Source organism: Oryctolagus cuniculus, chromosome 16, assembly GCF_964237555.1.
Source record: "Oryctolagus cuniculus chromosome 16, mOryCun1.1, whole genome shotgun sequence".
In the NCBI taxonomy this organism is placed as follows: Eukaryota; Metazoa; Chordata; class Mammalia; order Lagomorpha; family Leporidae; genus Oryctolagus; species Oryctolagus cuniculus.
This window is the reverse complement of record NC_091447.1, coordinates 28,723,401-28,750,732: the sequence shown is the minus strand read 5'-3', so window position 1 is coordinate 28,750,732 and position 27,332 is coordinate 28,723,401. Positions and strand designations below refer to the sequence as shown.

The following is a 27,332-nucleotide window of genomic DNA, read 5'->3' as shown; positions in this document are numbered from 1 at the left end:
TGATATTGACTCAAAACTAATTCATCACGCAAAAAAATATGAAGAAGAAAGGAAAGGAGGAAAGTCAAAGGGAAGAGAAAAGAAGAAGAAAATGATTAAAAAAAAAAAGACAAGAAAATATTCGGCTAGGAAATCTAGATTTCTCAGATGAGGGAGTTAAAATAGGTGTGATTAATTCACTCGAGACACTAAGTGACACGGTGATGAATCCCAGCGCAGGCTGGAAGTTCTAAAGGAGAATCCAATGGAAATTCCAGAACTGAAATTAAGAATTCCAAGGCTGGTGAGGTTTCAGTACCGATCAGGCTTTTCAAGTTGCGAAACATCTTCATTCCTGTCCAAACAACAAAAAAGGGACAAACTAAAAGAAATGCCTTTTCTTTGATTACACTGAGGGGCTGTGGACACAGAGTGAGGTCTAAATGACCTCCCTCGCGGAGCCCGTCAAGCCGGCCTGGGGAGGGCTGACCAGCAGCCGTTTCCAGAGGTGGGAGCAGCTGCCCTGTCGTTTCCAGAGGTGGGAGCAGCTGCCCTGTCGGGTGGGACCCGTTGGCTCAGCTGCTGGGGATCTTTCCGGAGTCAGGTGTTGGCTGTTAATTAACCCTTCAGGGATCGCTTCAGCTGCGGAGAGCCAGCATGCCCAAAGGCGTGTCTCCTTCTGTGCAAACACAAGTTACTTAACAGCGAGGGACTAAGGACAGGGGCTGTTTAATAGTGAGGGACTCAGCACACACTACGTGTGTGCCTCCCCGGGCTGAGAAATACCCAACTTGAGTGGGCCAAAGAGTTAGCCTTAAATGAGAGAAAGGAAAAAAGAAAGAAAATGGTACCTCAACGTGAGTACTGGAGAGGGCCATTCCACATGGGTCAGCAAGGGAAAGAGAAAATAAGAGAGCAGTATGCCCCCAGCGCACTCCACCGTGGAACGCGTTCTCTTCCCTGCCTTCCACCTCTTTTTATAAGAAACGGGCGGTGCCCGCAAAGCGCTACGTATCAGAGTAGGGTCTGCGCATGCTCTGATCCTCTGTGGCAGCGGTGCATCCTGGGAAGGTGGACGTATCATGGCGACAGTTAAATAGCATCACTTTCCAGGAATACAGAGATCCAGGTTGCCTCAGCTTTAACTGTCTGGTTACTCCATATCGCTTGAGTCCTCATCACCCAGATGGGAGATAAGAAGAAGCCTGGAAAGGACCTGAGGTGGGCAGAACCATGCGGCCCTCAGTGCCCGCGTCCATGAGACCTGTGAAGATGTCAGGGTGCGGCTAAGGGAATTAAGGCTACTGATGGAAGGAAGAGGGCTGCTCAGCCGGCCTGAAGATGGGGATATTATTCTGGTTGGTTCTGGGTAATCACAGTGGTCCTTAACAGCAGAAGAGGGAAATGAAGAGAGAAGTCAGCATTTTGAGAATGGAGATGGACGTTGCTGACTCTCAGGGCGGAGCAAGGGGGCCATGACCGAGGAGTATTGGCCCAGAAGCTGAAACAAGGCAAGGACCCCAGTTCTCCGTCAGACCCTCCTGAAAGGAGTGCGGCCTGCTGAAACCCTGAGGTTAGCTCCCTGACGTCTGTGTGACCCTTGTGATAAACAGAAATGTACGATAATAAATGTACGATAATAAATAAGCCACCATGTTTATGACAGTTTGTTAAAGCAGCCGTGGAAAGGTAACACAAGCCCCAAATACTAAGCCAACCCCTCAAGATTCGACTATTCTGTGCTGCTTTTTTTGAATTAGTGGTGGTCGGAGACACTTTTGTCCCTTGGTCACACTCTGTTTGTATCATTAGCACTTAGCACTGCCCTGAGGGACCTGCTATCCCCTCCCAGACGCTTGAAACTAGATGATAAATTATTTGACTAACTTAGACCCAGCTGCCACTCAGCTCGACTCCTGACAAGATCAGAGATCCACTCCTCTGTGATCTGAGAGGCTGGGAAGGAGAGAGCGGAGTCACGGCCTTGTAATAGGCTGGTGCGTCCCCCGCAGTCCCGCTGGCCGTAGGGGCCTGCTGACCTCACTAGCCAGAGGACAGGATGTAAACGGAAGGCAGCCAAAGCTGAGCTGCTAGTAAAATCAACGAGATCATCCCCGCATTTAAGCTGCCTGGTGGAAAACCATGTTCCGTTTTGAGGAAAAGTATTTAGTCTCTACTTTTTTATATAGATCTGTCACAAAACTTAAAACACTGTAAGAAAATAAAGAAGCAAGAAAGTGTTATCTATAATCGGCAAGAAAATGTTTTCTATAATCTGGTTTTAAAACACTCACGGGATGAATACTTGGTCTGATGGCTAAGACATTGCTTGGAACACCTGCATTTAAGTGCCTGCATTCAAGTCACGAACCACTTCTGATTCCAGCTTCCTTCTAATACATACCCTGGGATGCAATGCGTAATGAGTCTAGTAGTTGAGTTCCGGTCACTCACATGAGAGACCCTCGCATGGTCCCAGCCCCAGATAGTGTGGGCATTTGGTAAATAAGCCAGCTTCTGGGAGATCTCTCTTTCTCTAGCACGCTCTTTCTCTGCCTTTCAAATAAAACAAAATCCATGGAAGTAGATCTGTAGACGCTGAGGACTCAAATTTTGGAATTAGAGAAATGACTTGGATAATCTCTTAAGATTAGAGAGAGACTGGGGAAGGCGCTGTGGCGTAGCAAGTAAAGCTGCCAAGCTGCCATCGGCAGCGCCAGCATCCCATATGGGCACCGGTTGGAGTCCCGGCTGCTCCATGTCCGATCCAGCCCTCTGCTATGGCCAGGAAAAGAAGTAGAACATGGCCCAAGTGCTTGGGCCCCTGCACCCACATGGGAAACCTGGAACAAGCTCCTGGCTCTTGGTTTTGTATCGGTGCAGCTCTGGCCATTGCGGCCAACTGGGAAGTGAACCAGTGGATGGAAGACCTCTCTCTCTCTCTGCCATTCCTTCTCTCTCTCTCTCTGCCTTTCCTTCTCTCTCTGTGTAACTCTTTCAAATAAATAAATAAATCTTTTTAAAAAAGATTGGAGATATTTAGGAAATAATGTCTAATTTATTTTAAGTTTATGATGTTTTCAGCTTTTTTCTCATCTATTAGACAGACACAAGTCCAAAATCTTGACAAGATTGGCATGTAGGTGGCAATACTGCAGGAAACAGGCACTTTCATACTTTGCTGGTCGGCATATAGAATGGTATTTTCTCAGGAAGGACAATGCATGTCTTCTTTATGAATTTCCCTTCTGAGAACTTACATCGAGAATACAACTTTAGCAACATGAAAATGCATATATAAAAGTTTGTTTATTGCTGCACTATTTGTTTTTTTTTTTAAAGATTTATTTATTTATTTGAAAGTCAGAGTTACACAAAGAGAGGAGAGGCAGAGAGAGTGCGCCGTCTTCCATCTCATGGTTCACCCCCCAGTTGGCCGCAGCAGCTGGAGCTGAGCCGATCTGAAGCCAGGAGCCAGGAGCCAGGAGCTTCTTCCAGGTCTCCTGTACCGGTGCAGGGGCCCAAGGACTTGGGCCATCTTCTCCTGCTTTCCCAGGCCATAGCAGAGAGCTGGATTGGAAGTGGAGCAGCTGGGACTAGAACTGGTGCCCATATGGGATGCTTCAGGCCAGGATGTGCCACAGCTGTGCCACAGCACCCGCCCCCTGCTGCACTATTTGTAACTAAAATATTGTAACCCACTTAAGTGATCAAATAAAAGACTGCATTTAAAGTTCAAGTTGAGGTTAATTTAAGAATCGAGAAATAAGAAAAATAATATTTTTGGGATAAACTATGGTACACATACATTATAGAGAATGGTAAGCTAGTGGTAAAAAATGAGAAAAATCTGTGTTAACTGAAAGGGAGAGATTTCCATAATTAATTTTCAGTGAAAAATAATATATGTAAATTCACTGTCATTTGTGAAAGAAGAGAAAATAAGAAAACATGTTCGGATCTGTGTGTTTGCAAAAAGGAAAATGGAATGATAGTACAGCAACTAATGAAATGGGTTACCCACAGGGATGAAATTGAAAAGGTAAAGTTGAAAGGGCAAAGGAGAGAACAACACTTCTCTGAGGATATTTTACTGGGTAACGTGACTTTTAGATTTATGTTAATGCTCTGTATAGCCAGTAAAATGAAATAAAATTACAAAGCCCCAAACTAACTGCAAATGGTAACAAATGAAACTGTTTCAAATGAGTGAAGTAGTTTCCCCAAGGAAGAGTTGCTCTTCTTATTATGGTAAAATAGACATAATGTGTAATTTACCATTTTCACTATTTTCTAGTTCAGTGGCACTAAGTCCATTTGTGTTGCCAAGCCATCACTACCATGCATCTCCAGAACTCTTCCCATCTTGCGAAAGTGAAACTCTGTACCCATGAAACACCTCCTACTGTTCCCAGTCTCAGGCAACCCCCTTTTTACTTTTTTTTTTTTTTTTCTTTTTGACAGGCAGAGTGGACAGTGAGAGAGAGAGACAGAGAGAAAGGTCTTCCTTTGCCGTTGGTTCACCCTCCAATGACCGCCACGGCCGGCACACTGCGGCCGGTGCACCGCGCTGATCCGAAGGCAGGAGCCAGGTGCTTCTCCTGGTCTCCCATGGGGTACAGGGCCCAAGCACTTGGGCCATCCTCCACTGCACTCCCGGGCCATAGCAGAGAGCTGGCCTGGAAGAGGGGCAACCGGGACAGAACCCGGCACCCCGACCGGGACTAGAACCCGGTGTGCCGGCACCACTAGGTGGAGGATTAGCCTGTTGAGCCACAGTGCCGGCCCCCTTTTTACTTTCTGTTTTGGTAAATTTGACCACTCTAGAAATCCCATGTGAGTGGAATCATATAGCATCTGCCCTCTTATGGTTGGTTTATTTCACTTAGTATAATGTCTTAAAGGTTCTCCAGGTTATAGCATGTATTAGCATTTTTTTTTCCACTTTAAGGCTGAGTAATAATCTATTGTATATACAAGTGATGTGTTCTTTATCTGTTCATCAGATGGTAGACACTAGAATGACTTCCACTTTCTGGCTCTTGCAAATAATACTGCAATGGACATGGATGTACAGATGATTATTTGAGAACATGCTGTAAATTTAGGGGGCATGTACTCAGAGGATGTACTGAATCATATTGTAATTCTATTTAATATTTGAGGACCTGCCTCTCATTCTCTACATCAACTGCACCACTTAACATTCTCACCAGCCATGTTCAAGAGTTCCAATTACCTTTACCAACATGTCTTAGTCTTTGTTGTCTTTTTTTTTTAAAGTACCCAACCTAACGGATGTGAGGCAGAGTCTCATTGTACTTTTGATCTGATTGCCCTAGAAATTATGATATTGACTATCTTTTCATGTACTTTTTAATGAATGGTAAATGAATGTAAAAATGGTAAAATACATGTTATATCTATTTTTTATCATAATAAAAGGAGCAACTTTTCCTTGGGACTACTTGATTGATTTGAAAACACAAATGGTCATTTATATGTCTTTGATGGAGCAATGTTTATTCAAGTGCTTTCCCTATTTTTAAATTCTTTTGTTTGCCTTATTGTTGTTGAGTTGTAAGGTAATATATACAAAATATATACAAAGGCCGGCGCCGCGGCTCACTAGGCTAATCCTCCGCCTGGCGGCGCCGGCACACCGGGTTCTAGTCCCGGTCGGGGTGCCGGGTTCTGTCCCGGTTGCCCCTCTTCCAGGCCAGCTCTCTGCTGTGGCCAGGGAGTGCAGTGGAGGATGGCCCAAGTGCTTGGGCCCTGCACCCCATGGGAGACCAGGAAAAGCACCTGGCTCCTGGCTCCTGCCATCGGATCAGCACAGTGCGCTGGCCGCAGTGCACTGGCCGCGGTGGCCATTGGAGGGTGAACCAACGGCAAAGGAAGACCTTTCTCTCTGTCTCTCTCTCTCACTGTCCACTCTGCCTGTCAAAAAATAAAATAAATAAATAAATAAATAAACAAAATATATACAAAAATATATGTACAATAAATGCATAGATTATGGGCATTTGTTCTTTGCCAGATGTGTGATAAGTAAATATTTTCTCTGATTCCACAGTTTGCCTTTTCATCCTGTTGATAGTATCCTTTTCCATCAAATCACTTAAATTTAATGTTTTCCAATTTTTCTGTTTTTTTTTTGTCTGTTCTTTTAGTGTCATATTCAAGAAATCATTGCCAAATACAATGCTGTAATTTCTTTCTATATTCTTTCTAAGAGTTTTATAATTTTAGGTTTTATGTTTAAGTATTTGATGCATTTTGGCTTGATTTTTGTATGTGTTGTAAAGTACGGATCCAACTTCATTTATTTGCACATGGTTATCCAGTTTTCCCTAGACCATTTGTTGAAAAGGCTTCCTTTTCTCCATTGAATGAATTTGGTATTCTTTCTTAAAATCAACTGAGCACATATGTGAGAGTTTATTTCTATGCTTTTTATTCTATTCTACTGGCTTATTTGTATATATTTGTGCCAGTATTCCAAAGAAGTTTTGAACATAGTAGTTTGACAACAGTCTATAGCAAAAATAAAAAATCCCTGTAAACAAATCTTAATAGGTTTGTTTGTGGTAGTGCTATGCAGATCTTAAAACTATGTTGTAAGTGTTATAAAACTGAACAGATGATTGAATATAGTGAGGTTGTTGGGAATCAGATTAAAAATGGAAGATTGGAGATACAAATATTGAATAGGAAGTCAAGCAAGCACCTAGATGGATTCCAAGTAGGGTACCAGTATAAATTTATTATTTACCATACAGTAAGCTCTTGGTATCTGCAGGGATTTTTTCCAGAGACATCCTTCTCACCTTGGATACCAAAATCTGCAGATGCTTAAATCCCTTCTATAAAATGGCACAGTATTTTCATATAATCTATGATCATTCTCCCATACACTTTAAATCATCTCAACTCAGAATAATTAATGCAATATAAATACTGTGTAAACATTTGTTATAATATATTGCTTAGGGAATAATGAGAAGAAAAAAGTCTGTATGTTTAATGTAGGTACATTTTTTTTTTCAAATATTTTCAATACATAGTTGACTCCATGGCTGCCTAACCCAGGGATTTAGAGAGCATTCAGTAGCAATGGAAAATCTAGAGCCCAGATCTTGGTTTCTAAATGCTCCACTAAAGCCAAGTAAGTGTCCATGGAGAATTGGCTTGTTCAAGGGATGGGAGAGGAAAATAAAAGATAAACCTGTAAACTCTTAAGTGCTGGGAAATATGGAAGTGTTGAAAGAATGATAAGGATATATAAAAAGTTGAAGGAATTCTACTGGCCAAATCTGGGATAGTTTGATCTTCAAGGTAAATAATAGATAAAATAAGAATCTGAGGGGCCAGCACCATGGCTCACTTGGCTAATCCTCTACCTGCGGTGCCGGCATCCCATATGGGCGCCAGGTTCTAGTCCTTGCTGCTCCTCTTCCAGTCCAGCTCTCTGCTGTGTCCCGGGAAGGCAGTGGAGGAAGACCCAGGTGACTGGGCACCTGCACCTTCGTGGAAGGCCAGGAGGAAACACCTGGCTCCTAGCTTTAGATCGGTGCAGCATGCTGGCCGTAGCGGCCATTTGGGGGGTGAACCAGTGGAAGGAAGACCTTTTTCTCTGTCTCTCTCTCACTGTCTAATTCTGCCCGTCAAATAAGTAAAAAATAAATAAATAAATAATAAGAATCCGTGAGTTCATAGTGATAATATACAATAAATCATTAAACAAATCAGAGAAAGGGCTCTTCCTTATAGCAGAATGCTGACTAGCCAATAAGCACTGAAGAATTGAGAACTTAAAAACCATATAGTAACAATAGATTTAGGCAAGAATCATTATGAATGCTTAACTGGGAGAGGGAGAGTTTGACAGACAGAGTATTTACATAGTTTCAAAGTGTCTCTCTATGAATAAACAATAAAATGATAGAAAAAAGGATCGAAGTTTTTAAAATTCATTATAAATGTGGGAAAATGGTAGCCATACAGTGGAGAAATCTGACAAGACAAGTGACTATAATCAATTTCATCAGGTGAAAGCAAATGGACCAAACTCAAATAGAAAATTCTGCTATTGGGGGTATGGTTAAATCAACATTAAGATACCTTCAGAAATGTCTCAGTGTGGGTAGGAGGCATGGAAATATGGGACAGTTCGTTAGCAGCTTTTCATTGTCAAAACAAAGCACTTGAAAGTGACTACCTAGAAAAGAGAAGTTTGTTTAGCTGACAGTCTGTTTGACTGAAAGTGCGAATGGTTTGATGTAGGCTCTGGCAAAGGCTCCATGGTGCATGGCAGAGCCTATGCAGAGGAGAGATCTGCAGTGAACCAGGAAGTAAAGAAAGGCTGGGCTCAACTCATGTTTGCATAACAATGCTCTCATGAGAACTACCTTCTGAAGGCATGTCCCCAGTGACCTTAAGACCCCCCACCAGGCCCACCTCCTAAACACCATAATTGGATTAATTTATGACTTTGGGATTTAAGTTCCAACTTGAGTTCAGGAGCCGTATCATATTCAAACTATCGCAAGGGGTGGAAAAAGAACAGATGATGGTTTGGGGAGAAGGACGGAAGAACACATGGCTATCACATCCTAGGAGCTCCACATCAGAACTACAGAGAATAGGGGACGGACCCACAGCAGCAGGGAGCTTCCTGGCCGAGTTCACACCATTCCTTAGACCATATTCTCTGGTGCTTGGTCCAGCCATGTCAGCTGGCTGCTGTCACTCTACAGGCACTGCTCAGGACAGAGCCCTGCCAGATGGGCTAAGCTTTTGTAAGACTTGCCTTGCAGTTGAATTTCTTCTGCCCAACCTGCTCCTCCCCTTTTTCTCACAGGCTCATTGGTCTTTAAACAACCTGTTCCCAAATTTCCTATCAGCCGCTGCCTCCACAGAAACCAACACAACCAACTCACTGGGAAGCTCCTGATATCCGCCCTCAATTAAGAAGGAAAATAAGGACACATCTAACACTTATAAAAATACATGGTTTCAAAAGAAAGCAACAGATGAACACAAGCTGTTCAGCTAATGAAGGTCTTGTGTTTGGAAATCTGTCATGTATTTGGATTGGGGGACAAATTTTCCAAGATGAACTGGTTTGAGAAGACACAGATTGGATCCTTTATTGGTTTCCTAGGCTCGCTATAACTAAGGACCTCAAACTGGATGACTTAAACCACTAGAAACTAATTCTCCCACAGTTCTAGAGGCAGGAAGCCCAAGATCAAGGTGTCCCTAGGGCTACGCTCATGCCCTCAGCTTTTCAGGCAGTTATTGGTGTTCCTCGGCAAGCAATTTCCTAACTCCAGTGTCTACTGCTGCTACCACATCGCCATCTTCCCTGTGTCTGTCTTCACATGGCTCGCTCCTCTGTGTGTATCTCTGTCTCAACATTCCTTCTCTTCTTTTTGTATGCATAAAGGCATCCATCATTTTGGATGAAGTCCCTGCCGTACTCCAGTTTGATCTTGTCATAACTTGTATCAGAGCCTACTTCCAAATGAAGTCACATTCCCAGGTAGCAGGAGTTGGGACTTCAATCTATCTTCTCAGGATACATGAACCAGTCCACAACAGATGGCATACTAAACGAGCCCACTGACGCCTCTTGGAGCTGGAACTCTAAAGCCAACTCCTTTGGAGTTGACTCCAAGCAGAACTATGTTAGAGCCTAAAAAAAAGAGAAGGTAGGGCAGTGAAAGGAGTTTAGACATGAGAACGGAACGGTGTGGCTCTACTGTGGGCCTATGTATGCAGCAGGGGAGAACATGATAGTTTAGACTTCCTTTTTTTTTTTTTTTTTTGACAGGCAGAGTTAGACAATGAGAGAATGAGAGAGAGAGAGACAGAGAGAAAGGTCTTCCTTTTCCATTGGTTCACCCCCAAGTGGCCTCTATGGCCGGTGCTTTGCGGCCAGTGTGCTACGCCGATCCGAAGCCAGGAGCCAGGTGCTTCCTCCTGGTCTCCCATGTGGTGCAGAGCCCAAGGACTTGGGCCATCCTCCACTGCCTTCCCGGGCCACAGCAGAGAGCTGGACTGGAAGAGCAGCAACCAGGACAGAATCCAGCGCCCCAACTGGGACTAGAATCCGAGGTGCCGGTGCCGCAGGTGGAGGATTAGCCTAGTGAGCTGTGGCGCCGGCCTAGACTTCCTGACTGTAGAATCATACCATGTACCCCTGCGGAGGGCAGGGGAGTTGATCTTGTTAGCCAGGGCTGAAGTGAGGGCTCTGGGTGGAGGACATGCAGTGGGGAATCCCAAGGTACGAGGCAATCCCTCAACTATGCCAACGGCCACACTCCAGAAGCCCTTTGGAAGAGTCCTCATGTTAGAGGAGGCTAGGAAGCAAAAGACAGTGGGTTGGGGAGCAGGTGCAGTATTCAAATTCGTGCAAAGGTAGACACATCTGGACAACTACATTCATACAAAATTACAAATGTGAACAGATTTAACCAAAAAAAGTTCACTGAGCCAGAGAGGTCTTCACCAATAAAAATGGACCCAGACTGAAGATTCAACTAATCCTTTTTTTTTTTTTTTACTGTATCATGCTATAAAAGTGATAAGCATTTATGAAAGCTGTATTTAGAATTTTTAATTTGGATCTTTTCCTTCTAGCACTGTGTGGTTGGATTCTCCCTCCAATGTTGGGAGGTAGCAACAAGCACAGATCCCAGTCAGCCCGGTTGTCATCAGGGGGAACCACAGACAGTCTGCAGTGTGCTGGGTGGCTAAGCTACTGTGTTCAGGAGGTTAGGTGAATATTAAATTCACTTCCAACTTAACATGGGTTTATCTGGATGAAACCATCATAAGTCAAGGGCATCTGCACATGATAAAATTAAGAATTTGGTAAGAGGTTTTGAAATAGAACACTGTGGCAAAGCTGGGGTTTGTCCAAGCTGGGAAGTTCTGATAAAATAGTGAGGTTATAAAAGCAATTAAGAAGTTGCACATGGTAGCACAAACGTGCTGATTCCTGCACTGCACATAGAATTTTTATGGCTTATTTGTGGATTGAAAGTAGCATAAAAATGAACAGGAACTTGTTTCTTTTTTCAAAAAGAGCTGTGGCTAATTAGAATTTCATTTTGTTTGTCTCTGTGACCTCTCAATGGGTTTGTAAGCTATTAAATTATATTCAAGCCAGTTGTTTGGGGTAGAGGAGTTGTTTTGCATCTCTTTTGCATAAAAGCATCAAACATGATATTGAAATACATTATCATTACTAGGCAATGTAATATTGTCATTGTTTTCCTTAGTGGCCAATGGTTCTATCTGTGTCAAACAAAGCCCTTGCCTCCTATTCAGCATTTTGAGGTATATTAGTGATGCATTATTAATGTATTTAGGTAGTTGTTATTTTTAGATTTGGTTAAACCAGGAAAGGGAAAGTGTAGTAATGTAGGCAAAATTTAGTAAAAATGTTTGTTGAGAGCTGGCTAATTTGAACAATTAACTGTGAATCTATACTTGATTATTTTCACCTGAGATGTACAAGATAACTGGTCAAAACATCTTTTTTTAAAGAAATCTTTTTTAAAAGATTTACTTTATTTACTTGAAAGGCAGAGTTACAGAGAGAGGTAGAGACAGAAAGAGAAGTATTCTATCCACTAGTTCTTTCCCCAAATGGCCGCAACAGCTGGAGCTAGGCCAATCCGAAGCCAGAAGCCAGGAGCTTCTTCCAGGTCTTGCATGTTGCTTCAGGTGCCCAAGCACTTGTTCTAACCTGTCTGCTTTCCAAGGTGCATTAACAGGGAGCTGGTTGGAAGTGGAGCAGCTGTGACTTGAACTGTAGCCCATATGGCATGCTGGTGCTGTAGGCTGGGACTGTAATTGCTGCACCGCAGTGTCGGCCCCTAAAATATCTTTTTACACAGTATCCTGCTTATGCTACCATTTTGATTTAACATTTGAGTCTTCAGATAAAGAGATCAGTACAACATTGAGTCAAATTTTGGTTGGGATCAAAATTCCATTTAGGCTCACTTGAATGTTTAAATGGAATGCTTTTTTGGTTATCTAAACAATGTCACAGAGGAACCAATAATTAGGAAGAAGTTGTAGCTAATTAGAATGCATTTTATCATATAAATCACATTATATTTGGTGTTATAACCCTTATGAATGCTAGCAAAAAGCTAGATACATTAAAAAATGAATCTAGACATCTTCTTTCCTAAGTCTAAATTGGACTGACGAAGTACCAAGATAGGAAAGGATAAATCCTGTGCTATTACAGCATGTGGAGTTGAGTTCTGTGATAACATGGTAGTTACTTCTTCCTGTCATTATCAAAACTTGTCATAACTCACATTTTGACTTACCTATAAGTTTGAAATGTAATTTAGGAGGAAGAAAGGCGACTCAGAAGTAAAAATTGATTCCTGAATTCTGCCTTGCATGGAAGAAGATCTCGGTTGGAATTCTGATGCATTTGTGAACTCTACTTGAATAAATGCTAAATATAATCTGATTTCTAAGCCTGTCACAGAAGTTGGAGAGGATTGCGGTTACTCTTCATCAATAATAAAGTCTATGTGGGCTGAATTGGTCATATTTTTGCTTGAGTGAGGGTAAAATGGGTAGCCAATGCGAAGAAGAGATAGAAGCCATTAAGAAATGGTGGTGGCTGTGGCCCGTGATGCTGGGAATGAAGGATTCTGCCACTTTGGAGCCAGGCAGTGCTGCTGAGGTCTTCTGTCCTGAGGGCCTCCACCTGGTAACAGGGGCACTGTGGTTCCAAAGAGTTCCTTAGAGACAACCAGGGGAGTAAAGGAATCATCTGATGAATGGCTGTAATCACCTGGCACTTTTTGAAATCAGAGTTACCCAGCTAATTACTATATGAATATTTGGTTCCTATACAAGATTTTGTGTGGAAAAACACCCGCCTTGTATGGGAAAAGAACCTTTAAGTCATTGTGTTTGGGATCCCCTACTCCCTACCCCGGTTCCAGTAGCATTGCTGCAGAATTAGGAGAAACAATAAAGATCTGCCAAGCTACACTTTGGTACATGCTACTTCAGAGGTGCCTTTACCTGTATTTTCATGTTTGGCAAGCTAGATTCATCCATTCTAATTAGCATCGATGCAGAGCAGCTCCAACATGTAAGGTTCAGGGTTTTAAAGAGATACTGGGCAAGAACTCATGAATCCCTGCTCAGACTTCTTAAAGGAGTGGGTGTCTCTGACTCCTAGCACTACAACGGATGTGATGGATATTCATGAGCTAGTATCATATGTGCATGCATTTCCCACCCAATATTCTCAAGCCACCCACAAAGTGCCAGCTAAAGGGGAAAGTCCCGGTTCCATGGTGGCTAACATGAGCCGCATGGCTACCTGAAAATGAACTTTGTCTTACTGCTCAGGTGCAGTGCAATGACTGGCTAACACTTTGTACACAACAACTTATTTATTATGCTCAGCGTGTACTGGAAAGAGAATTATCAAGAAATGACAAGCCTCCCTCTCCCACCTGATTATAGAAATTGGTTTCAGCATCTGAATGATCAGAAAAGTTAGCCATTTGCAATTGTTTGTCAAGAGATACTTGCCGAGTTTCCAAAAATATGGTGGGGTGGATAACTGTGGAGAACATAGCCCAGGACTGTGGAGAGTGACAGCTTGGACTCATGGAAGCAGAGGAAAAGTAAAGCTGCTACTTGGAACTTCTGTCGCTTGTTTGCTGGAGAAGGGGCCGTAATGCCTGTAGAAAGACTCATGAAGCCAGGCCAGTGCTGAAGCACAGTATTAGGGGGCCAAAGGACTGATGAGTTTCAGAACACACTGGGCATTCCAAGGCTTACATCCTCATGGTCAAAATCCCAAGGCATAGCTACAGGTTTGAAGCCCCTCATTGGAAGGGAGTTGACTCAATTTTCTGGTTTTCCCAGCAGCACCTTTTCCACTGAAGGTTGGTTAAGGGAAGGAATCAAGTTTTTCAGGACTTCTCTGTGGAGTAAACTGCTTACCTGGGGACTTGGAAGGAAGGTGACCCACTCAGCTTGCCTAGGACTTTCCCAATTTTAGTACCGAAAGTCCTGTGTCCTGGGAAAACTAGGATAGATAGCAGTCCTAAGGAAATAAGAGCCAAGCAAACAACTGGTTGTTCCAGTTACCTACTGTTTTATAACAAACCATTACAGACTTAACCACAACTACTAGTTGGTTTACTCACCATTTGGTACTTGGGGCTGAGTTCAGCTGGGCAGTTCTTCTGCTGGTCTTGCTGGTATGTTTGTGCAGCTCTATTCAGCCAGTGAGTGGTATAGAGGCTGGAACATATGGGCCGCTTTCCCTCTCCAAGTAACCTCAGGGCCTTTTTTAAATATCAGGGTAGCTGAATTTCCTTCATACAAACCACAATGCAAAGCTGCTTGGCTTCTCCAGGTTTGCAACTTGCACATTGTCCCATCCACCCCATCTTATTGATTAAAGACAGTCACAGCACTCATTCTAGAATCAAGGTAATGGGGCTGCAGTACTACACAGGAACACACAGTGGGGGACAGTTCCCCGAGGCTACCAATGTAACAGTGTCCCCCAGAGGGACAGTGGGGTGCTCACTGGGACTCACAGGACTCTGGTATCACCTCCATTTACTGGGTGCCACCCGCCTTCCTCTCACGCTTATGGTGAGAACAGATAGCAAATAGTTTGCCCATTGTTCGGAGCCGTCCTGAGCTCCAGGTAAGCGTTGGACAACTCTGTTATTCCTACTACTTCTGTCAAGTGGAAGGGATTGTGAATTTCTAAGGTTTCCAGAAGATTTGCAGGAAGGCAGGAAGTTCCGAAGTCCTTGACTGTGGACTTGAGCTCATGGGGGCCCTGACTCTGCACATGCCCTGTACCTGCCAGGTGTCTCTGGAGTGCTGAGGACAAAGGCACAGCACCTGTCCTGTGGGAGCTGCTCCTTCACGGCCCCACCCTCTACCCCGCCTCTAGGAGCTTCCCAGCAGGGCCTCGTCCCAGGGGTGGAGCTCCTGAGGGCCAGAGAAGCCTGGCTACTGCTCTGGAACACGCAGGGTGTGTCAGGAAGTGACCTCTTCCAGGGTGGCCAGCTCCCAGGGATTCCTGGGAGCCCGAAGTGAGGAGCAGCAGCCATCCCTTCGGCTTGCACATCATGGTGTTCCCCTTGCTTCTGCCTCCCGCCCCAAAGATCCGGGGCCCCTCACATTACTCCAGTGCAAACTCCCCGGTTAAAGAACAAAACGACCAGAGGAGAGTTTAAACGTTTGATGACATCTGAGGAGACAGAAATTTGATTTGATTTCTGCACACTGTATAGGAGTCTCCAGACTTCCAAAAACTCTTGGAAAATGGAATTAAGGGATGTTTATTCGGTGCAAACAAATCTTAAAATTCATGCATATGCGGGATCTTTAAAAAGTTCCGGGATTGGGGCGGGGTGGTGGTGGTGGAGAATGCTTATGAAAAAAACTGCATGGATTTCAAAATTTTTTCCCACCAAAGTGAGTTTATCTTTTCATACCATTTTCCATGAACTTCCTGAAGCGTGGGATTATAATTCGTGCTCTGTAAATAACTACAAATATGCGATGCCAGTCCAAAGACCCCACAGACCCTCCGAGCTCCGCTTCCACGCCTTCTCCTCCGACCTCCTCTCCCTCCACGGCGGAGGCCACCCGCAAAGCTGCGCTTCTGGCTGCCTCCCTCTCTCTCCAGGGCCCCGCCCCGCCTGCACCGCCCGTCTCGCGCTTCCCGCCGCCGCGCGGTCGCTTTAAGCCGGGCGCGCCGCCGCGCCTTTCCTCCCCGGCGCTCGCCCGCTCCCCGCCGCCCTCCCGCTCCTCCTCTTCTCCTCCGCTCCTCCTCCTCGCGCTCCTCAGCCGGCCCCGCGGCGCGCTCCGCTCGCAGCAGCTCCCGGACCCGCAGCCATGGCCGACATCAAGACGGGCATCTTCGCCAAGAACGTCCAGAAGCGACTCAACCGCGCGCAGGAAAAGGTCAGCAGAGGGCGGCGGGAGGCGGGAACGCTGTCCGCCGGACACCGGCGCCCGCGGTGCGGGGCCCGAGCCTCGGGATGCGGCGCGCTGCGGAGCCTGGCTGGAGCCGGGGATGCGGGGACGCCCTGCCCAACGTGCGGCGACTGCGGCGAGCGGGGACCCGGGCCCCGCGGGGACCGGGCCGGGCGGCGAGCGCTCCAGGACCGGTGGACGCGGCGCCCGGAGCGCGCCAGGGGCGGCCGCTGTCCGCTGTCCGAGCGTCCCCGGGCCCGGCGGCGGGCGCTGCGGTGACAGGTGCGGCGGCTTGCCCGCGGCGCCCCGAGCGGAGCGAGTCTCCCGGCGCCCGTCCGCGGGCGGCTCGCGGGGACGCGGCCCGCAGACCCGGCCCGGGGATTGCGGCAGCCGACCTTCCCCGGGGAGGGGGATGGGGGGCGGATTTCGTGCGGTAGAAATGACCGATTTCGCAGAAAAGTCACCCAGAAAAATCTGGACCAATGAGGCGGCAGCGTGTAGAGCGAACGATTTCACACCGTGCTGGGGAGTCCGTCTTGGAGTTGAAAACAGAGATCTCCATGCACAATTTTTTTTTCTTTTTTTCCTTTTGGTGTTTATGGCCCTTTTGATGCCAGTGTCCTTTTTTGGAAGGTCAAAAAAGTGTGACCTGACCCAGCAGTTCTCTACGCATTTCTGCAGCAAGGAGGATGTTCTATGGCATTAAAAAAAAAAAAAAAAGCTCCGAATTGTTGGGTTCCCTGTTGTTTTGTCAGCCTCTCAGTAAATTGGCCACTCTATTTCTCTTCTGCAAAGATGCACACAGATCAAGGCCAGGTTCATAGCTAGCACAGCTGGGAAGAGTCGCAGGGGCTTTGTACCAGGCACTGGGCTTGCTGGCTTTCCTGGTGGCTGCTGTCCCTGACAGCTCTAAGCTCTTCACTTGTGTCCTGAGCAGAGAACATTTATAATGCAGTTTGAGCATTGTGCTTGAAAATGAACCCCAGCCAGTGAGCCCATGACTGGTGTCAGCTGAACTGTGTTCTCTTTCACGTGGCTGTGTATTCCTGTTTTACTGGAAGTCAGAATTGCCGCGTTGCTCACTGTGACAGCGAATCTCCCTGTGGAGACCCAGGCTCCGGCTGCACCTGAGCGCCCCTCGCCCCTGCCCTGGGGGCTCTGGAATGAGGCGCTGGGCAGAAGGAGGCTCCGTCCCTTGGCCAGTTCCAGGCCCAGGGCTCCGTGGCTGCTTGTGGTCCCTCCTTGCACACAGGCAAGCTCTCCATGTAGTAAGAGGATTGTATTTCTTTTAATATCTGCCCAAGCTCATCCTGCACTCACAGGAGCCTCGTGCTGCAGCTCCCTCAGCCGTGAATTAGCAAGGCTTCCACCCACCCCCTTCCTGTCCTGGGTACTTGTCCAGAAAGTAGTCAGAGCGGGGCTGGCATTGGGGTTTGGGCTGGGTTTTGTCATCCTTTTTCCACCCTTCGTTTTGCCCACTTGTTAGGTAACTTCCACTCCTCAAGTCGTATCTTTGCCTAAAGCTTTTCACCGAATCCCCTTTCCATCTGTGAAGGCATTTAATGGTAACGGTCTGCCTTTTCACATATGAAATGATTTTTTAATCTAGGTCACCAGCTGTTAACATGCCCAAAATAAACTAAAAGAAAGCGTAATCTCTCTGACAGAGCAGTCAAGCCTGTGTGAATTGTCAGAAACTCAGTTTTTCCCTGATTAAGGTCAAGTGTGTATTATGACGGCAGATGTGGCTGGTATCCGCTCTCCAGAGCCACAGGTGGGCTGTGGGAGCCTGCTCAGTCCTACGGGGTCTCCATTTTTCCTTCCCTGGGCAGAGTGGCTGGTGAGGAGTGCCTCCTGCACCTAGTGTTGGGAGTGACACCAGGAGGCTGAGAGCAGGGTGTCTGGCTCTGGCTGCCATTGGGGTGTGCTTGGCATGGAGGGAAAAGTTGGGGCAGGGATCCAGGCGAAGCAGCTCAGCCAAGCCTGAGCAAACACTGCTGGAGAACGGGAGGTGAACGGGGGGCTGCTGTCAGGGTTCCTTAGCCGCCTTCCCCTGCTGTCCCCTCTTTCTGCACCCTTGGCCATCACCTCTGCTCCACGACCGACCTCGTCCCAATAAGTCAATGCCACACTTACCTTCCCGAGACTGTGTGCTTGGTTTCACAACCACATTTTCTTACAGAGTCCCTTCCCTTGAAATTCTTACCATCTGCTCTATCACAGCTTGTATGCCTTTTGCTCCAACTGCAGGCTAAAGTGACTCCTGGAGGGGACTGACTGCTTTTATGAATTTAAAATACATTTTTTTTTTTCTTATTGAAAACCAGTCAAGGTTCATTGAAGAAAGAAATATATACATATATACATACGCAGGAAATAAATCCCATCAATTAGGCAACTCCTAGTTCTGCCTTGTGGATATTTCATTTCATTTGATATGTTCCCTAGTAGATCATTTTCTATATGCATATGTAAATATTTTTACAGTTCAATGGCTGATATTATATCGTTTGGTAACCTGTTTATTTCATTTCATTCTATTCATGTATATATTTTCATCAACATTTTAAATGACTGAACACTATTGAAATGTGTGAATTTTAATGAATCCTGCTTTTGGATTTTCATTTCTCACTATTTCTGTATATAAGCAGAAGTCAGTAAGCAGAATTGTAAGGAGCCTGTTTATAAATACTCTTTATTACCTCCTTAGATCAATTCCTAGAAGAATTATTATGTCAGAGGTATGCTTGTTTTTTTACTACAGCTAGATGGCCTTCCAGAAAGGTTACACTGATTTATGTTCTCACCATCAGTCCATGTACACACTTGCCAAATCTGGATAATAAAATTTCGAATAATTTTATCTATATTATTGGAAAAATTATTAATTATTTCATTTGAATTTTAAAGACTGAACTTCTATTTTTAAATCATGGATTTTGCATTTATATTTTTGCTGATTTTCTGTAGCATGCATCTTGTTATTTGTAGTGGTAAAAATCAATTGTAAATATTACAGACACTTTTATTGGATTTTTAATTCTTTGATGATTTCTTCTGATAGAGAATATTTATTTTTATTTATTTTTAATTTTTTAAAATTTATTTGACAGAGTTAGACAGAGAGAGAGAGAGAGAGAGAGAGAGAGAGAAAGGTCTTCCTTCTGTTGGTTTCCCCCTGCCAAATGGCTGCTACGACCGGAGCTACGCTGATCTGAAGCCGGGAGCCAGGTGCTTCCTCCTGCTCTCCCATGCAGGTGCAGGTGCCCAAGCACTTGGGCCATCCTCCACTGCCTTCCCGGGCCACAGCAGAGAGCTGGACTGGAAGAGGAGCAACTGGGACTAGAACCTGGCGCCCATATAGGATGCCAGCGCCGCAGGCAGAGGATTAATCAAGTAGACATGGCGCCGGCCCCGAAAATATTTATGTTTTATTATGTATAGCTGCTTAAATGTATTGGTTAGTTTTGTGTGATTTCTCTTTTGGGTAGAAAACTTGACTCAAATGAGCTTAAAGGAAAAGGAATTTATTTGCTATTAGCAAAAATAGCTAACATGAATATAAAGTTATATTCTCATGTTTTGTTATATTTATAAATGTATGCATATGTGTGTATTTTTAATGTTTTAATTCATTGAGTTCTATCGGACAGGTCCTGTTACTGCCCTTGTTTTACGGATGAGGAAGAGATTAAATGACATGCCCAAGGTCACACAGTTAGTGGGCAGTAAAGCCAGAGTTTGGACCCAAATAGTCCTGTGCTTTCCCGTTACATGATATTGCCTTTTATAATTGTGAAAGGACGGGACAAGCTTCAGGCCTGCCTAGAGCCAGGGGCTCAGCCACAGATGCCTTTTCTCCATCTCTCATCTGTGCCGTGCATCCTGTGCACCCCACTCTTGGGCACATTGTTCCCTCTTGGTGGCAAGATGGCTGCCAGCAGCTCCAGGCAAGTGCATGTCCTTCCTACAACATTTTCACACTGTTTGGTAGACCTCTCATTGTCCCAGATCAGACCACGTGCTTGTTCCTGGGAGGAGCGAGTCACAGGTCACTGCTAAAGCCTGAGATGGGGAGATTCCTCCGAATGAAAGGGACTCCTGGGAGAAGGGAAGGAAAACCAAACAGAAGGCGGTGTGGACTCCAGATGACAAAACAGAAGTCGTTACCACCACACCCCTTGAAGTCTTGGCCATCCCATTTTTATATAAATAATGACAAACTTAATAATTTAATATTAAAACTGTCTCATGAAATTGATGTATGTGCAGGTTATGAACTCAAATGTGAGTAAAAGGCTTCTATGAAACAGAGCCATCCTCTGTGTCCCCCTCCACCACCTCCAGCCTTGCTCCTGCAGGTGATTGCCAGCGTCAGGACGGCCCAAGGATGTGCGGGTAGGGCTAGTTCTTCATCTATCCGCTCATGTTTAGTGAAGATGGGTGAAGAGTAAGCTTCCTTAGATTCATCCCTCTACCGCCTCTTCTCCCATTCCTACCTTATTAATAGGTTGATTGCTGAAGATTGTATTTTAAAGACTGAAGCACAGTTTTTCTTGAGCAAGGGTGCAAATCTTAAGCGTGATGAATTTCTTTGTGTTGGCCATCTGCATTGCTACCACCCAGATCAAGTTGCAGAACATTTCTGTCATCCCAGATCGCTCGCATTCCCCTTGCTTCTCCTACTGTTTGTCTCTTTACATTCATGCCTTTTAAAATTCCATTATTGTCAATTCTCTGATGATCTCCTTTTCATTCATGTACTTTTTGAGAATTTTCATGTCTTATTTAGTGAAATGTCTGTTAAAGTCTTTATTTATTTATTTATTTATTTATTTTGACAGATAGAGTTAGACAGTGAGAGAGAGAGACAGAAAGGTCTTCCTATAGTTGGTTCATGCCCAAAGTGGCCGCTACCGCTGGAACTACGCTGATCCGAAGCCAGGAGCCAGGTGTTTCCTCCTGGTCTCCCATGCGGGTTCAGGAGCCCAAGTACTTGGGCCATCCTCCACTGCCCTCCCGGGCCACAGCAGAGAGCTGGAGTGGTAGAGGAGCAACCGGCACTAGAACCCGGCATCCATATGGGATGTCAGCGCTGCAGGCGGAGGATTAACCTAGTGAGCCACGGTGTCAACCCCAAAGTCTTTAGCCTCTGTTTTTTTATTTGGGTTTTCCAGTTGCGTTAATCTATTTTCTATTACTGAGGCTGGCTGGCTAACTTTCCAATGAAAAGAGGTTTATTTAGCTCACAGCTCTGGAGATTCAATGTCCAAGATTGGGTGGGCCTCTGTGGTTTAGCCTCTGGTGAATGGTATTAGGTCAGCAGCAGCACATGTGAGAGCAAGAGGTCACATTACCAAGCAGGAAATCTTAGACTGGGAACCCACAAACCCTTGCTGGGAGAATTCCCCTCAGAGTCCTAAGGACTCCCTACTAAGCCCCACCTGCTAGGGTTCCACAATATTTTCCCAACATTACCACACTGATGACCAAGCCTCCAGTGCATGAAGGGACACACTCAAATCATATCCAAATGGTAGCACTTATCTTTTTCTTGTTGATTTGTAGAAGCTCTTTGTATAGTTAGGATTTGAGTCCTTTCTCACATTTTATATTTTCTCCCAAACAGAAGCCTGCTTTTTACTTTCTTATTGATGCCCTTTGATGAGTAGCAGTTTTAAATTTATGAAATTATATCCAAGGATTAAGTTTTGCATGCAGTATTTCATTTTCACTATAAATAGTAATTGCCATGTATTTTGGACTTGCTTTTCTATAAAAAACAATTATGGAATTGTTTCTTTTCACTTCATCAGAGCTGTGATGCTTATCAATATTACATATATATCAAAATTATATATATATACATATATATGTATATATATATATAATTTATTTGAGAAGTAGTAGCAGAGATAGTGAGGGAAAGTGACCAAGCGAGCAAACTACCATCCATAAACGCATTCCCCAGTGTTCACAGTGGCAGGGCCAAAGCCAAGGGCAGAGATCCAATCCAGATTTGGCTTGTGGGTGGCAGGGATCCAACCAGTTGAACCATCACTGCTGTTGTCCAGGGTCTGTGTTAGCAGGAAGCTGGAATCAGGAGCTGGAGCCGTGCATCAAACCCATGTACTCTGGTGTGGATCATGGACAGCCTAGCTGGCATCTTAAATGCTAGGTCCTGAAGGCCTGCCCAAGGTTCAATTTGTCGCATAATGCGATTGTTCTGTTTTCTGACCTTGGAGACATCCTTTTTGGAGTTTCTGCCATTTGCTGTAATCTGGGGTGATTTTTTTTTTCCTATGGGAAGGTCTTTAAAAAGCTCATGGAAAATGTGTTTATTTTAAAACCATGTGTGTATGTCAACATTTTTTGCACCAAAATAATCTTTTAGCTCCATGACCTTTCTTGGAGCACCCTCACAGCCTGCGTGTTCTCTTGCCAGTGTTGGGGTACTGGAAGGCACCTGACTCTCTCAACTCCCCCATAATCCTGGGCCTGCAGACAGCTTGTTGTGTCAATGCTGTGCTTCCTCCTCACCTCCTGCAGCCCCTGGGCCAGGGGTCAGATCCTCAGCTGGAGTGCACCTGTGTAGGGGAGGCTGTGTCGTGGGAATTGGCTGTCTTTCGTTGGTTGCTCCAGGACAGGCATGTTGTTTTTGTAGATTCCTCTCTGCTGCTCGTTTGTTTCCATTTTTCTGTCCTCTTTTCAGCTTCTATAAAATGCATTAGACTCTCATCCACTGCCGCTGGTTTCCTGCTCTGCTCCTGGTCTGTTCATAGCTTTCTGTTCCTTTTCGGGTCATTGAGAAGAGATGGAAATAAGCACACACAGTCAGTCTCTCATATTTAACCAGAAGCCTTTCTTTTAAATATTTGACACCTCTGGGGTTTTCCTCGCGACCATCCATGTGTGAAGTCCAGTGACATTTATTTGGTCTCAACACGCCTTGATCTTGATGCAGTATTTACATCAGTAAAGTGTTGTTGTTCATCATTTTTAAACATGACTCAAGTGAGCAGGGTAACCTTTGCTATGTTATAATTCTAACCTCTGTAAGCACTGCGCTTCCTTTGACATAAAATGTTAGACTGTACTCCAAGGATCTGTCCAGTTTATGTGTCTCAACAGGTAATTATGTAATAATCTTAGGTCCATTTTTTTTTTTTTTTTTTACTACGTTATGTCTTTCTGACTAAATTGTAGGTACTTGAGGACAGGGACCAATGTTTTGTTAATTGTATGCTGTATCTTCAAGATGTTCGTGGAAAGCACATGTTGTAAAAAAACCATACATGTACTTCCAGAATATTTTATATCAAAATAAATTTATCTTTTAATTCCATTTTTCCACAGACTTACTGAAGGGCCCTCATACGTAGTCAGAGGTCATGAATTGCTTTGACTTCCTATGTTATTGCTTGGTAATTCTCCACACTTGCGAACAGATTATCTTAAGACTCCTACATTATTCTTTCTCTGACTTCTGTGGATTTATCATAAGACTTTAACTATCATTTGCTATGTTGTTTTGTGAAGGTAGCACATCAAATACACTTATTTTTATAGATTCTGTACATGGTGGGAAGTTTGTGAATATTAAATTGAACTGTGTAGAATTGTCCTTTTTGTAAGTCAAATAAATATTGGCTGAGTCATGTGGTTCAACCCAAAGTACTGGTTGAGTGATTCACTAAGAAAAGCAATGTCATGCCCTTCTGCATGCCTAGCTATGTGATTCTTGGCTTTTTTTTTTTTTTTTTGAATTATTGCCTTGCGGATGCTGGCATTTAGGTTTGTTCTCAAAGAGAAACCAATGGATGGTATGTATTTGTGTGTGTAAATAGAATGGGAAAACGGAAGACCCTTTACTGTCCCAGGGATTCCCAAGAGTTCTGCTTGTGTAAGAGAAGCTAGTGTGGCAATGTTTCTGTTTGAGGGTCTCTGAGGCACATCAGGGGTTCCCCATTTGAGACTATCAGAGAACTTTAAAAAATCTTTTTATTATAAAGATTATTTATTTATTTGAAAGCCAGTGAAACACACACACAGAGGGAGACAGAGACATGGAAAATGAGAAAGAGAGATCTTCCATCTTCTGGTTCACTTTGCAAATGACCACATCAACCAGAGGTAGGCGGGCCAAAGCTTGGAGCCAGGAACTCCATCCAGGTCTCCCGTGTGGGTGGCAGGAACCCAGGTGCTTGGGTCATCATCTGCTGCCTCCCAGGTGCACCAGCAGGCAGCTAGATAGGAAGTGTGGAATAGCTGGACCTCAAATCACGTACTTCAGTATGGGATGTGGGCACCCTTAATGGCTGCTTAACCCACTGGCACACAATGCCTGCTCCTCAGTTTTCTTTGTTACCTGCTTCTATATTTTACAAAGCTTTTGCCTTCTGCTGTGGCTTGAAGAAGTGCTGGAAATGTAATCACAGTGTGACAGTATTGAGAAGTGTTAGGTCTTGAGGACTCCACTGTCTTGAATGGATTGAAGATGATCACAGAAGTGCTTGAAGCTGCAAGTTTGATCTGTTGGTCTCCAGCTCTTCCACCTTCTGCCATGGGAAGATGCAACACGAAGACCCACATCAAATGCGGATCCCCTGGTTTTAGACTTCCAAATTTTTAGAATGTTAAGAAATAAACCTTTTTTTTTATAAATAAATTACCCAGTTTCAGTTATTCTGTTACAGCAGCACAAATTGGACTGGGATACCCTCTCTTCCACTAACATATTTTTTATCTGGCTGTGTTAGAAACTGCTGAAATTAAAATAATATTTATAAGTACATTCATCACCGAGTAAGGGTTTCATCTTCATTTTTTTGCCCTCACACAGACATATGAGGTTACTTTACAGTTTGTGAAAAATGGATTTAAAAGATGAGTTTATTTTGGTGCAGTTTAAAAGAAATCTTTGCATAGTTTTTTCAGAATATGTATTTTTCATGAAATTTTTCATGATGCTTCCTATGTATAGATTTTTGAAAGTTTTGCACCAAACTAAACTTATCTCTGAATTCATTTTCCATGATTCTTTTGAAGTACCCTTGTGTATTCATGCGACCTTCTTTCTCCAGAATGGCTACAATAGGGAATCAAAACTAATAACTCAGATTTTAGCATTAGTAAACGTTACCTTTCTCCTTTGCAAAATAATGTATGTGGTGTGTATGTGCATTTTAAAAACCAGCCTTTCTGGGGGTGGGCATTGTGGTGCAGTAGGTTAAGCCACAGCTTGGGGTGCCAGGATAGTGTATTGGAATACTTGGTATCAGGTTCCGCCTCTGCCTCTGATCCAGCTTACTACTAGTGTGCACTCAGGGACACAGCAGGTGTTAGCCCAAGGAACTGCCATGCACATATGAGACCTACATGGATGTCCTGGTGCCTGGCTTTGATCTGATCAGCCCTGGATGTTGTAGGCATTTGAGGAGTAAACCACTGGATGAATTATCTCTCTCTGTTTCTGTCACTCTGTTTTTAAAAAAATAAATAAATTAGCTTTACTGTTGGACCAATATACTTTGTAATAACTGAAATACTTGTATAAACAATATATCTACTTTGGGATATGAATTTGCTTCCACTTCTTTGAATATTCAAATTAAATGGTTTCTCTACCTTATCAATTATCATGAGAATTTTTTTTTGAAGATTTATTTATTTGAGAGGCAAAGTTACAGAATGAGAGAGGGAGAGACATAGAGAAAGGTCCTTCATTCACTGGTTCACTCACCAAAAGGCTTCAATGACCATAGCTGAGCCGATCTGAAGCCAGGAGCTTCTTCCAGGTCTCCCATGTGGGTGCAGGGGCCCAGGCACTTGGACCATCTTCCACTGCTTTCCCAGGCTATAAGCATAGAGCTGGATCGAAGAGAAGCAGCTGGGACTAGAACTGACGCCCCTGTGGGACGCTATTGCCACGGGTGGCGGCCCAGCCCACTATGTCACAGCATGAACTCAAGAGAACTTTTTTTTAAAAAAAATTATTTATTTGAAAGGCAGAGTTAGAAAGTAAGAGATGGAAAGATCACTCACCCACTGGTTCACCCTCCAAATGCCTGCAATGGTTGGGGTGGGGTCAGGACAAAGTCAGGAACTCCCTCCAGGTTTTCCATGTAGGTGGCAAAGGGCCAAGCACTTGGATCATGTTTTGCTGCCTTCCCAGGCACATAGCTGGAAGCTAAATTGGAAATAGAGCAGCTGGAACTCTCCAGCACTCATAAGGGATGTCTGTCAGGTGGTGGTAGCTGAACTCACTGTGCTACACTGCCTGCCTCATGAGTTCTGGTCTTCCCTCTCTCTTGTGATGAACTCAGAAGCCCATGAAGATTTTCCCCTCTTTATAGTAATCAGTGGTTTCTACTGTGGCCTCATGGAAAAGGGTCCCCAAAGGGTGTCCAGCATTCAGATGTCACCCTTGTCCCTGGCTGAGCCCTGCAATGAAGAGGGATCACAAAATGAAGGTCTCAGGGCGAGAGTTGGGGCCAGAGGTCACTCTCTGGAGGTTGTACTCAGTTCAGTATGCTGAGCTCCCATGTGAATGCTTTATTGATGAATGGTCCTGGCAGGTTTTTGTTTGTTTGTTTGTTTGTTTGTTTTTTCTGTTTGACAGGCAGAGTTATACAGAGAGAGACAGAGAGAAAGGTCTTCCTTTTCCGTTGATTCACCCCTCCAAATGGCCGCTACGGTCGGAGCATCGTGCTGATCCAAAGCCAGGAGCCAGGTGCTTCTCCTGGTCTCCCATGTGGGTGCAGGGCCCAAGCACTTGAGCCGTCCTCCACTGCACTCCCGGGCCACAGCAGAGAGTTGGACTGGAAGAGGAGCAACTGGGACAGAATCCAGCGCCCCGACTGGGACTAGAACATGGGGTGCCGGTGCCACAGGTGGAGGATTAGCCTAGTGAGCCGCGGCACTGGCCAAATGATCCTGGCAGTTTCATATTGCCTTGTACAGTTGCACAAAGCTTCTCCTTCACCCACGATTTGCCTTTGATCTGGGGTTTGCTAAGTTCATGAAGATGTAACAACACACACTGTGGCTAAAATTCCCATTCCATTCCACTCTGTTCCTTCACTTTTGACAATATTCTTCTTGGGAAATACTAAATTGACTTCAAGCCTGCAAAAAAATAGACTATCCTAGAGACCTTAGATACCCTTTGCTGTAGATTGATTTTGCTTTGGGCCACTTCTGTCCATATATATTATTTACATATACATATGCATATCTAAATGTGATCTTGATTATGTTTAAAACAAGGGAATATTGTGAAGCACCTTGGAAAGGACTAAGTAGAGAAAGAAAAGACTGTTTTTTAAAGAGAGATA

General features: G+C 44.5%; 1 protein-coding gene and 1 long non-coding RNA gene across 10 annotated transcripts in view; both read left to right on the top strand.

Moving 5' to 3' along the window:
* The first annotated feature begins 240 nt into the window (after positions 1-240).
* LOC138845874 (uncharacterized) lies at positions 241-13,330 on the top strand. Its single transcript, XR_011383149.1, has 3 exons — positions 241-1,596; positions 10,627-10,765; positions 12,346-13,330. It is a non-coding gene; the product is annotated as an uncharacterized lncRNA (long non-coding RNA).
* Positions 13,331-15,725: 2,395 nt separating this feature from the next.
* Positions 15,726-27,332, top strand: part of AMPH (amphiphysin) — a 225,320-nt gene continuing 213,713 nt past the window's right edge. For 8 of the 9 annotated variants that reach the window (XM_051853305.2, XM_051853303.2, XM_070059744.1 and 5 more), the window contains exon 1: positions 15,726-15,981. In XM_051853305.2, the coding sequence (XP_051709265.2) occupies positions 15,913-15,981 (69 nt within the window). In that variant the 5' untranslated portion in view covers positions 15,726-15,912. The remainder of the gene's footprint in view (positions 15,982-27,332) is intronic. The other variant, XM_070059746.1, reaches the window with a different exon arrangement.